The 13,697-nt window shown below is 30.6% G+C and overlaps 1 protein-coding gene across 1 annotated transcript in view; it reads right to left on the reverse strand.

Annotated features, from left to right (window-relative positions):
* GPR137C (G protein-coupled receptor 137C) overlaps window positions 1–13,697 on the reverse strand; it is a 49,531-nt gene that overhangs the window by 11,346 nt on the left and 24,488 nt on the right. Inside the window, exons 2-3 of the mRNA XM_011385439.2 lie at window positions 12,389–12,432; window positions 10,625–10,853 (exon numbers count right to left, since the gene is read on the reverse strand). Of these exons, the coding sequence (XP_011383741.1) occupies window positions 10,625–10,853; window positions 12,389–12,432 (273 nt within the window). The remainder of the gene's footprint in view (window positions 1–10,624; window positions 10,854–12,388; window positions 12,433–13,697) is intronic.

Below are 13,697 nucleotides of genomic sequence, written 5' to 3' on the forward strand. Positions count from 1 at the left end.
TCTTTATATTTGGTAATATCTTTTGCTTCCTGATGAAAGATACCTTTTCATATCTGGTAATACTTTTCGTCTTGAAGTCTATTTTAGCTGACATTAAAGTTCTTTCTTATTCTTACTGAATGTATAGTATATTAGCTTCCACCTATTTATCTTCAACTTATATTTGTCTTTCTATTTATGCATTCTAGAAGTTAGCATATAGATTGGTCTTGTTTCTGTAGAAATCCATTTTGACAGTCCCTACTTTTTAATGGGTGTGTTTAGTCCATTAACATTTAATATAATTAGTGATATCTTTAAATTTTGATCTTTTATTTTACTATTTCTTTTGTGTTTGACTCTCCTATGTTTTGTTGTTTGTTTGTTGTTCCTCTGTACATCATTTCCTGGATTCTTTTGGGTTAATTGACTATTTTTTTAGAATTCCATTTTAATCTATTGGATTTTTAACCATACTTTTAAATTTTGTTTTGTTTTCTGCCTTAAGTGGTTGCTATAGGACAGTAGTTCTTAAAATGTGGTCCGGCAACCTTAAAGGTCAAAATCAATATGATTTTAAAAAGTACTAAAGTGTTATTTGTCTATTATACTTTCATTCTCTTTTGAAAGTACAGCAGAGATTTCTAGAGGCTACATGATATACAATGATGTCCATCCATATTCTGTGTGCATATACATTCTTATGTTTTCTAAATACCTGATATAATAGAATTAGGGTATAAATATGTACATTTTCTAGGATTAACCCAGCAAGTTTTCTGTACTTTTACTGGATTCTTGCTTTTTCTTTGGTTATATGTGCTATACTTGCTGAAATCTCTTTATCATCCAATAAGGAGTTATTTTAAAAACTTAAAATTTTCCCTGAACCCACATGGAGACACATTAAGAATAGGTACACCTTATAGATTTGTTTTACAATATTAAAGAATTTTCTCCAAAAACTTAAAAAATTTTTCATTCGATACTCATAAATTAATCATATTTTATTCTGAAATAAAAATATAATTTTTTAACATTTAAGAATGGATTATTGCTTAGAAATAGGAATTATTATTTAGGGTACAGAGTTTTAGTATGGGATAATTAAAATGTTCAGGAGATGGACAGTTGTAATGGCTGCAAAACAGTGTGAATATTCAACTGTCCATTTAAAAATAATTAAAATTGTAAATTTTATTTTATGTATATTTTACAATAAAAAAATATCTTTCTCAACACACAGCTTCCCTGTTTACCTCTAAGACCTTAAGAAAGATGAAAGTGTTAGAATTCTCTGACTCAACAAAGAAAAGAATCTACCTTAATGGAACTGTATGAAACTAATTTCTTGTTTTATCAAATGAAATGTAATGAAAACTATCTTTCAATAGGCTTTATAGATGTTAATAATTTACCTTATTGTGTTCTGCAAGAGAACATTTTTGAAAAGCATTATGGTCCAAGTATCATTTTTCAGAGTTTAAAGCAAAATAAATTGAAATTTTAAATGCAGGTGTGGTGAGAACTTTAAATACCAAAAACTGTTTTCATAATTTTCCAAAGTGGAAATGAAAAAGCCACTAAGCATTTCACATACTAAGTATTATACTGCATTGGTTGGTAAAGCAGAAAACTTGCTGGGTTAATCCTAGAAAATGTACACATAATAGCTGAGAGACCAGTAAAGACTTATATACTTGACATTGCTAAATGCCTACTGAGTGGAAAGTCCATAAAAAAAAATTATGGCAATGCTAATTTCCAATAATACAGAAATTTACTGATTTAAAAATTAACTGAAAACATAGTGATTTTATATCTTGTCTACAAAATTATATACTTGCCTTATAAATAAAAGAAACTGATATTGTGGAACTAATTTTGTTTGTATTCATATCGTGTCAGTACCAATTAATCATTCAAGAAGATATTCTTTTATGTCAATGCCTGAGTAGAAATACAAGTGGTACTAAAATATTCAAAATATTAAAAACTCTTCTGATCACTTATCCTGGGCCAACTGTGTTGATATTTTTCATTAATGGTACAAAAACAATAGTGGGTAAAACTTCTGGGCCTTAGCACAAATCAAGGCAGTGTCACCAAACTGTATTATATTCTTTACTACTATGCACTCCCAGTTAAAAAAAGAAAGTCAGTTTCACTTAAGAATATCCTTGATGAAGCAATGAAAACATTAAATATCGACCCTGGAGTAGATGTTTATTTAATACTCTGTGTGATGAGATGAGGCATGCACTTAAAGCAATTCTGCTGCATACTGAAGTACAGTGGTTTTCTTGAAGAAAAGCATTTATGTGATTGACTTGCAAGCTGAACTAGCCACTTTTTTCATGGAATGCCATTTTTTACACTTAATAGATAACTATGGCAGAGAATGGTTATTCAGACTTGGTTACATATTTGGCATATATTTTTTCAAAAATAAATGAAATGAACCTATCACTTCAAAGAAAACATCTGACAATATTTATTGCCAAAGATGAAATATGAACTTTCAAGTGAAAATTAGAATTTTTGAAAACTTGTAAGCATGTGTATCGACTGTAAGACTGACAGCTTCCCAAAACTTAAACACTTTTCTAATGAGATTGGTGGTGATATTAACAAACGTAATTTTGGATATTGTCAATGAAATGTATCAACATTTTGAAGATCTGTGACCACTCTTTTCCAATGATCAATGCATGATGTTACAGAATCATTTAAAGTGCAAGATAGACCAATGAAGAGTACAAAACTTTCACTAACATTGTTTTCAGATTCTACATGGCAACTAACCTTTAAGAAACCTCCATTCGGAGTTTTGGTGTAGTATTAAAGAAGAATATCCACAATTATCTGAAAAGGCTATTAAAATTCTCCTCCATTTTCCAACTACATGTATGTGTAAGGATATATTTTCTTCATATACTTCAACCTAAACAACATATCACACAGCAGATTGAACGCAGAAGCAGACATGAAAATCCAGCCGTCTTCTAATGTCAGACATTAAAGATATTTGCAAAATATAAAACACTGTCCATCTTCTCACTATTTTTGCTTTAGAAAATATAATTATTTTTCATAAAAACATGTTTTTCATGTTAGCATATAATGGATTTCTTATTATTTTAAATTAATAAATGACTAGAATTTCTCAATTTTTATTTCTAATGTATATATAGAGAGAGGTAGATTTAATCTACATAAACAAAAGATCTTTAGGGTAATTCTTAGGCATAAAATGGGGTCTTGAGACCAAAAAGTTTGAGAACCACTGCTCTAGAAACTACCCTTAACTTTTCGTAGTCATAAAATATGAGACATAAAATATAAGAACTTTATAGCCATATAGGTCCATTTATCCCCATCTTTTATGCTATAGCTGCTATAGTTGTTATATACATTATATAGAGAATTATATATTATATTATATCTACATATGTATTCCTCACATTATAATTTTTGTTTTGCACGATTATATTTATTTTTTAAAAATTAAGAAATTATATTTACCCACATAGTTACTATTTCTTGTTCTTCATTCCTTTCTGAAGAGCTGAAATTCAAGCTGATTTTATTTTCCTTCAGATGTAGAATTTTCTTAGCATTTCTTGTAGGGCAGATCTGCTGGCAACTAACCCTCTTAGTTTCCTTTTATCAAACGATATTTTTATTTCTTCATCATTCTTTTAGAATGTTTTCACTGGATATAGCTTTCAGAGTTGACAAGATTTGTCTTTCAGCATTTTAAAGATACTGTTTCCATGTCTTCTGGCTTCCATTATTTTTGATGAGAAGTGAGCAATCAATCATTTGAATCAATGTTCCTTTATGTATGGATCATTTTTCTCTGATCTCAAGATTTTCTTTTATTTTTGTATTTAAGCACTTGGACTATAATGAACCTGGGTGAGATTTTCTTTATATTTATCTTATTGGGGTTGCTGAGCTTCATCAAACTGTAAATTTCTGTCTTTCATCAAAATTGGAAAATTTAGATAATTTCTTCATTTTCCCACCTCATTTTCTCCCTCCTTTTCTTTGGGTATTACAATGACCCATAATTAGATCCTGAAACTCTGTTCATTATATGATGATCTTTTCCCCCTACCCTTCTCTGTTCTTCAGATTGGATGATTTCTATTGATTTAAGTTCATTGACTCTTCTTTCATCTCCAATCTGCAGTTAAGTCCAATTAGTGGCTTTTAAATTTTAAATACTGTATCTTTTAATTCTAAAATTTCTTTTTTTTATAGTGTCTATTTCTCTTGAGGTTTCCCATTTAGTTATTCATCCACGTATACTTTCCTTTACACCCTTGACCATACCATAAAATCTTTGATAAATTTAATATTTAGGTCATTTGTGGAGGATTGCCTCCAATGATTGCTTTTGAGTTTTGCTTTTTGTTCCTTAATATGAGTTATAGTTTTCCTGTTTCTTCATATATCTACTAACCTTGGATTGTGTTATGGACAATGTTAGTGACACGTTTTAGAAAATCTGGTTTCAGTTATATTCCTTGAAAAGTATTGATTTTTCTTTTTCTTTCTTTTTTTTTTTAAGCAAAAAATTAACTTGGTTAGACTCAAATCTCAAACTGTCTCTCATGGATGGATAGCAGGTTAAACCTCAGTTCAATTCCTTTTTCCTTAATTGTGCTACTTGGAATCTGTCCTGCACATGTGTAGTTTAAGTATCAGATAAAATTTTGGCAGTTTTATAATCAGAATTTGGGGTTTCCTCTATTTGGCTGTCTTCTTCCTGAAATTTCCCACTCATTTTCCACCTGTGGTAGTTACTTGAATTTTGTCTTCTGAATTCTTCAAGCAAAAAAAAACAGCAGGTTTCTCTTCAGGTTTTGACTGCCCCATTAATGTGACCTTCCCTCAGGCTAGAAGCTGTAAAAAACAGGAAACTCACTCAGTGTCATCTCCTCCTTCTAAGTGGTTGCTTTCCAGTGCCTTCAGTGCTTTTTATATTTTGTCCAGAATTTATCATTGCTTTGTGGAAGTTTTGTCCAATAGAAATTACCCAGCCATTATCAGAAGCAGAACTTTGCAAATATTTTTGAAACCATGTCACAAATGCTATTTCCGTTTCGAAAATAAAATGCCAAAGCAAGCATCAAAAATAAGAAAACAAAGTATGAGTCTCAATTAGTGAGTTTAAATATATATTTTGATAATTATAAGACTTAAACATTTTCAAAAATAATTTCATGCTGCTAAGACACAATGAAATTAGATCTCTGGCTCCTATGGCACCACCACTATGGAGTATATGACTTTTACTAGGTTGACCTTCTGGACATGGAAAATGAAAAAAAAAAATCTGAAAATGCTAGTTGGTCTAGTAAAAGAATTTAGAGTATAAGGAGAAGGCTACTTGAGTTTAGGAATAGATAAAAGGTATAAATGCAAGGTTGTAAGGAATTTTTCAATGGGGCCAACATGTGGTTGGTCAGCATATAACAAGGAATAAGATTTGGGGTATAAGAACTGGAGTAACGAAGGAATAAACTAAAGTACCAGTTTAAAGTGGATAAAGTAAATCCCAGTAATCCAAGAAAGAAATGATAACTGAATATTGGAAAAGTGGCCATCATACCTATTATAGAGGATGATGTAGCCTCTATTTCTCAATCATCATCCTCCCCAAATTCTGGTTAAGTCATATTTCAAGGTGGTGAAAGAGAAATACTAATAGTGTTTTAGTCTGTTTCTTTAATTATGGCCTAAGTTATAATAAACCACTGCTTTAGTCTTATAGGATCAGCTCGTCTGAATGAAAGATGAGAAATATAGTTTAGCTGAATATAACTGTCTCCACAAGATGCTGATGCTGCCTGCCATCCCAACAGATTAATTAATATAGATCAAGGGTTGAGTGAACATGGATCAGAAAGTTTTACATAGTAATTAAAACTCTTAGGAAGTCAGGAGAGAAATTGCAAATGGCTGATGAGGCTGGGACACAGCTGATCTTGAGTATCAGACAATGATTCCATGCATTTTCCTGATAATAAATATAAACCTAAAAGCTTAATTTTCACCCTGCCTTTGTGTGAACTTTCATACAGATAATCCCAATTCGCTGTTATAGGGACTAAATCTCTGTCATCGGTTTAAATAGTTTTGTGCTAAATTATTTTCTCTATTAAAAATTATATGTCTTCTTCTATATTCTTATAAGTTTTTTTATTTTTTCTGAAATGAATATTATAATACAAATAATTTTATCAATATGCATCTTACTGTTAATAGCTATATCATAATTGATAAAAAGTAAATAACATAAAATATACCACAGATATCATACAGATGAAGGCAAAGCAAACAGCAATGAAAAAAACTTAATGGGAGAAAAAGACCAATACTAATAACCATGTCAATAAATATAAACTATTTGTTTACCCTATAAAGTTTATAAAAAACAAACTAACATTTTGTCAAAGTTAATGAGACACTTAAAATGTTAGCAATAGACAAAAAGTTAAAATACAGCATTAAGTCTGATATGACCATGCAAATAAAACTGAGACTGTAATAAATGATACAGTAGATTTAGGAATAAAAATATAATTTAAAAAGCTATTACATAAAAATAAATAAATAAATAAATAAATAAAAGGCTATTACATAATTTCAACAATATTTGTTTCAAAATTTGTAAGAAAAACTAATTATCATTACTAGAAATGTAATCTGTCAGAGACGTCAACCCTTATTAAAATCTGGGTGGAATAGTACATAATTAAGATAGAATCAAGTAAGATTAAAATAAAATATTTAAAAGAGAAATCCTGTTCTTCAGTGATTCTTCTTCTTCTTCTTTTTTTTTTTGGATCACTGCTCCTTTTGAGAAGGTGATCACATATATAGGACCTCTCCCCAGATAAATTTTGCCAAGAATTTCAGGTATTCAAGAACTTTCTCAAGCTACATTACCATCCCCTAGTACACATTAGGATCATAATAGCTAACATTTATAAGAACTTCTCAAGTGCTAGGTACTATACTAAGCACTTTATGTGCATTTGCATTTACTCCTTATAACAGCCTTGTAAGGCAGGTACTACCTCTTATCCTCATAACAATCTATGAGATCAACACTATTATTTCCACTTTATAGATCAGGAGAGTGGAGTTTAGAGATGCTGTTACTTGTACAATGTCACACAGCCAGTAAGAATAAGAGATGGGATTTACATCCTTTTCTCTCTGATCCCAGGTTTCCAGATCTTAATCACTATGATACACTGTCTCTCACTAAGGTCTTCCAAAACTAATTTTAAAAATCGATAGACCTGAAAAAAGAGATACAAACATATCCCAAAGTATATCCAATCCCATTTTTTTATTATACCACCCTCACTGCAAAAGAGAATTTGAAGAAGTTACAGAGATACAAAAAATAAATAAATAAATAAACATAAGCGTGTGTGTGTGCACAGTGGAGGGTGGTGAGGGGGTGCTAGTGGTAAGAAAGTGAGAAGAAACTAGAGGTGGAGCCAGAACCAAAAGTGGATATCATGTCACTTATGATAGATGAGCCACATAAATGTCTCTGAACAACATAGTATCCAGGGGAAAGAAGGATTTAATCAATACTGTTTTACCTGATACTGAATCACAGAAAAAAGATCTTTTCTAGGGAACATTGTGTAGACAATATACTAAACACTATTATACAATAATGACTTTAAGATAAATGTTTCTTACAAGATACTTCTTACATATTTCTTGATGTAGGCCAAAGCATGATGTCAAAGTGTACATCAGGAAAGACAATTCTATACAGGGTACAATATAGTCTTAGTACAAAACTGCAATGATCTGGATTGGGCTGAGGATAAAATGTAGGATAGAGAAATGGACAGACTGTACGTCTTCAGGTAATCTTTCTGGCACTTAAGCTTTTGAATTTAACAGTTGAGAGTTTATGTTCTCTAACAAGAATCTAAAGTGTAGAAATTCTACATTGTTTAGTAGGCCAGATTCATATGCATGGACAATCAAACAGAGAGTAAAACTGGTAATTCCTTATGGAAGTTACAGGGCCTGAATAGAACAAGATACTTGAATTTTAGACTTTCTGCTAAAGAGAGTTGAAGGAAGACCTATACAGAGAGATAATATCTAATTCACACTGATGTGTAAATATGTAATGTTTGAGACATGTTTGAAATCCAAACAGCAAATGCTCTTTGTTTTTGTTAAATAAGAATGCTGCTACATTACAAGATTATGGAAAGCTGCCAAAGCGGCACTTGAGAAAACATATTGCTCTAAATAACTTTATTAGTTTACAAAACAATAAATTAAGTATCTGTATAGAATATAGACATGGAACAAAGAAACTTTAAATATGTAAGAAAATCAAAAGATGAAAGAGCAGAAATAAACTATTCAAATTGACAGTAACATATTTAAAAAGCAAGTTAGAGTTGCTACTTTGAAAAAGAGAACCAAATCACAGCACTGTTCTAGGTGCTAAGAGAATAAAATAAAATGTTAAGAGAATTCAGTTAAGAGTTATTTCTAAATTTTATTTTGGAGATGGAGAAGGGACCAAATTAAATTCCTAAAAAGGGGAAACATTAGAGCTATGCCTTTGAAGTTGGGTAAGATAAGGACAAACATGTAAAGAGCATTGGGAGGGGGAAAGGCATTCCTAGAAGATGAAACAGCCTAAGGATATAGAGCCAGTAAAGCATACTATGTGTGACTTAAAAATAAAGTAGGTCAGATTTGCTTAAGATAAATTATGGAGGACCTCATTATTATGTATATATAGAAGGAAGGAAGAATGAAAAGAGAAAAAGAGAAGACCAGAGTCTGGGTCTTAAGGAAATGCTCTTAGGAATAGCAAGAAACAGTGTCAGTGTGAAAGTAAAGCAGGTAGATGGCTTAACAGACATTTGTTGACAGAATAAAATAAATGGCTATTACAGTATATATGTATAGAAGTCAAAAAACAAAAATGAGCCTAGTGATTTTACAAGAAGAATATGAAAGCATGATGTATTCTTTGAATAAAGAAGCTTATAACCAAGTTAGGAAAGATCAAGAACTACATAAGAGTAAAAAATAATTAAATAATCTAGTATCTCATGTTATATTTACCTTTATAGGTATGTATTTGAACATGTCTCTCTGTAGTGTTCCTAGAGTCTGAATCTAGGCACTTTTTAAATTTAAGACTTAAAAAACATTAAAAAGTGAATACCTTTCATATGATAGTTAGGGGGAGATGTTTGAAATAATTCTGGAGGAGTTCCAGATGAACTTTTCTTCTCAGATTGGCAACTTTTCAATATTCAGAGAATTATCTATTTCAAAGCAAGTAAAACCAAACTTAGAAAGTTGCTAGGTATCCAGAAAAGAAGCCCTTTAAATTCTACCACATCTATTTATGCTTTATCGCTAGACAAGCAAGAGGTATAAATTCTATGGTGATGTTATCACACTAAGTGAAGATGTTCTTGCTATACTAAAAGATTATGTACCATAATAGTGACAGTATTATTCTTCACACTTAAACTGAAGCTAGAATTAACCAAAATATTTAAATTTTAGGAATTAACTTTTTAGAAATTGAATAAAATAATTTTCCATGTAAGATTAATAGGTTTGAAAGTCTGTCTCTCTCCCTCCCCCAACGTTTCCATTTCTCTTTCTCACCCTTTCTTCTCCCCTATTTATATATTATGTATTTTAAATATATTTCTATATTTATTCTACATTCTACTGATATGTTTAAATAGTAAAATTAAAGTCTCCACCTAAATTTAAAGACAAGTTGATTTCCATACACTTAATTATAATACCTTTCCTTACTAGGACTATTGTAAAGATAACAACAATATAGAAGTCTAAAAATATTTCAGAGAACTGTTGTGTTTAATTTATAAATTTAATGTATAAATCCACACCCCAATATCCACAGATCTATACCCTCACACTCAGTGCCACACATACACTGTGATGAGTGATTTGTGGCTCAACCACACTGTCAATCAACAACAGTAGAAACTTCCATGGTTCTGTTTGGCTTCTGTTTGCTTATCCAAAGTAAAAGGAAAGGGAGAATCAAGCCTTTTATAAATTTAGTTACATAACTAGCTATTTCAAATTTCACAGGGACTTCATATTATAGGGTGAAGTAACATTTTCTAAACCTTTATACAAATAAACATCATTTTACTGGTATGACGTCTTAACATTGTTAACCCAAATGTATATAGACATAATCTGGTAAATTTGTTTAATGGCAATACTGCCACCCTTACTGAGGAAATATGAAGTTATTACTGTGGCTTTATATATTAAACTACTTGTGATACATTGAATAAATTCTGGTTTATTTCATTTAATTAGCCTCCAATGCAGAGGATGTAAGTCACAGAAAATACCATATGTTCAGTATAAGTTTCTTTTTTTTAAACCATTGTTTAGTAAGGGCCAAGTTTTGAATACTTTTTAATTTCTTGTGACCATTCCTTCATGCTCAAAAATGTACCAACATTGGGAATACTTTTTAAAAATATAAGTTTTCCATTAAAATATGCTTCATATGATGAAGATTTGAAGCTTTTTTTTCAAGTGAAAATTTAAGAGAGATACTTACCTTTGATTCGAGGTAGACATTTGCTGATGACATTTTTGTAATTTTGCATATGTAACTAACTAAAGAGATGGCACAAAGAATAAACAGGCTATCATTAATTAATGCTCGAACAAACACAGTCCATTTCAACTGATTTTCTGGGACATCTCCATAGACTAGCATTGCACAAGTCAAGTTCACCACTAAAAAGAGAAGGCTTGCCAACATAAAGCCCAAATGCAATAGAATCCTGAAAGAAAAAGAATGAGCTTATTAGATGTTTTTAAAACTAATGAGAAATTAAATTTATTAGTGTGTTACTTTAGGTACAATAATTCCTTCAATTTAAAATGTTTATAATTTCATTAAATATAAATTTAATAATCACTCAGAGTTAGGCTATCTTTGCTGTTATGAAATTAGTATCTAAAGCATCTTAAAATGGCATTAGACTTTAAAGCATTAATTTAAAATTATCTCATATGGACTTGAATTCAGTTGTCTCTACCAGGAAGAATAATAAAAGACTATTTTAATGCTAATTCAAGTAATCCTGAATTTTTCATTTTTATAACTACTAAGTATATTTTCATTGATCTTTTCATTCCAAGAATTACCACGTTTTTATAATTTGCCTGGAAAATTAATAAACTGTTTCTAAATTTAAATTGATCACTAATATTAATTTTGAGAGGTAAGGGAAATATGTTTTAAACAATGTTCAATTTTATGAACTTCTGATTATTCATAGTAAATGTTACTTTCAAACATGACTAAATTAGAATATTAGAAACAGCAGACTTCTAAGCACTTATCAATACCTCATCTTTCTATAAAGTTGCATATTTACTATGCATACAGAGCAACTCTAAGAATGAAATGCTTTACTACTTCCCCCTAAGAAAAATTAGACCACCTCATAAAAACCCTTCAGAGAAGGTGTGACTATCTGTATCATGTAGCTGCAACAGCTACCTATCTTCATCCCAGTACAGCTACATTTATACCCCAAATTAAATATGATACAGAAATTTATTTGGCATCCTAATATCTTCTATCTTGGGTCATTTTCAATAGTGGGAATCATAAAATACTGTCTGAATTTGGAAATAGTTTACGCAAGGTAAATCAAAAGTAATGTGTAATTTGTAACAAACAATCTTTGTTAAGTGTACATGCAAAGTACAAAGATTTTAGTTTGAGAAGCCAATGTCACCCGACTAAATTTAATAAAAATAAATAAATAAATAGAAAAAAGTTTAGACCTTAATATTCTCTCAGATTAAATAATAAAAACAACAATTATACAGTTTGAAATGCAAAAACAGATCTTAGAATAATCCATATATCCAGGTGATTATAATAGTCTAGAAAACCAAAGCATAGGGAGGTTAAATGAGTTGCAGAGTTGACAAATTAGTGGGAGAATTGGCCTGAAACCCCAGTCTTTTGGCTTCCCAGTTTAGCACTCCTATTTTTTAAGTTTAATCAGTACTGAAACATTATTTATTTTATGGAACTATACAATACATTCTTGCCCCAAACAACATAATCTAACTTTATTGTGGATACTACAAAATTATATCTGACATCTGAAGCGGGACAGTGGCAAAACAAGGTTAATATGGCTGAAGGGAGAGTACTGTGGGTTACTCAATTCACTTCCTATGAATTAATCTTTCTATTTGCTTTTTTATAAAACTGCAATGGCACCCTCAATCACCATGCCCTTCGACCTTGCGAACTCTACTGTGGAAAAAAGATCCTGCTACTCGTGAAACTTACTTGTGTTTGTCAAGTTCAGTGGCACATCTCACTTTACATATAACCTATAAAGAGAGTATAGAAAGAAAGTTTTGAAAGCATGTAATATTCTTAAATGTGTTTCGACTTTATGTTTCAAAGTGATAAACTATAGATAACAAGTAAAATTCAATAACGATAACAAGTAAAAGTCAATAATGATAACAAGTAAAATTCAAATGTTAACAGTTGAACAGCCTTGAAGCAAAAATAGGCAGGTTTCCAATGGCATAAAACAATAAATTAATAATTTTTTATAGTCAAATTTAACTTTTTATCTTTAAAAATTTGAACAGAATTTAATTTAAACATTTATTGAACTTTTATTATCAGCCAGACATTGTGCTGAATGGCTTCCCACCTGTTCTAAACTTCATTATGTCACTCATGTTTTGTCCTAAAATGGAACTACTTACTATATGAATATGGCTGAGTGTTCTCCAAAGATTATTTTCCTCTATGATGAAATGAAGTAGTGAAAGGAAACAAGAGACCAAAAAATGATCACAAAGATATATCTTTATGAGCATATATCATATGCAAAAGGCAGGTCCTTATATATTCGTGGAACAAAGTTATGTAGGTAGGTAAATAGAATTTGAAATAAACATGGTAAATTTTGAGAGCATAGCATGGAAGGTCTCAATTCCTTACTGGTGAATTGGGACTTCATTATTTAGATAATGGAAAGATATTAAAGGTTTTTATGTAGGCACTCTAAACTATGGAATTTCATTAGCCTGGTATCAATACTAAAGACTAGAAAGACCCTACCTATTTCATAAGACTAATGAAATAGGGTATGAACTTTGAGGGCTTGGAAAGAGGCGAGTGCAAAACATTATAAAGAAAAACAGTGTAAGTACTTGATACGTTACTGATTTCATTCAAACATTTACTGAGCACACACTATAAAAGGTGCTATGGATTCATAAATACAGTAACTGTTTTGGCTCTTAAGGAGCTCAGTGTATAGAAGAAATAAACCATCTATTTTGACACATTGTGATATCAATGCAAAAGATGCTATCACAATATCTAGGATGAGAGAAAGACTAATTCAGTCTAAAAAATTTTAAGAGGCAAAAGGGGAAAGACTGTGTAAAGAGTTAGGGAAAATGAACAATAACAACGAACAAACAAAAACAAAAGAAAAAAGAAAAAGAACTAAAAAGACCCATAAAAACAAACAAACAAAAATAAGACAACCCAACAACAAAAAAATTAAAAAAAAAAAAGAAACCAAAAAAAGTTAGGGAGGACTTCTCAAAGGAAGTCACATTTGAGCCGA

This window comes from Pteropus vampyrus, unplaced genomic scaffold (assembly GCF_000151845.1).
Source record: "Pteropus vampyrus isolate Shadow unplaced genomic scaffold, Pvam_2.0 Scaffold15, whole genome shotgun sequence".
In the NCBI taxonomy this organism is placed as follows: Eukaryota; Metazoa; Chordata; class Mammalia; order Chiroptera; family Pteropodidae; genus Pteropus; species Pteropus vampyrus.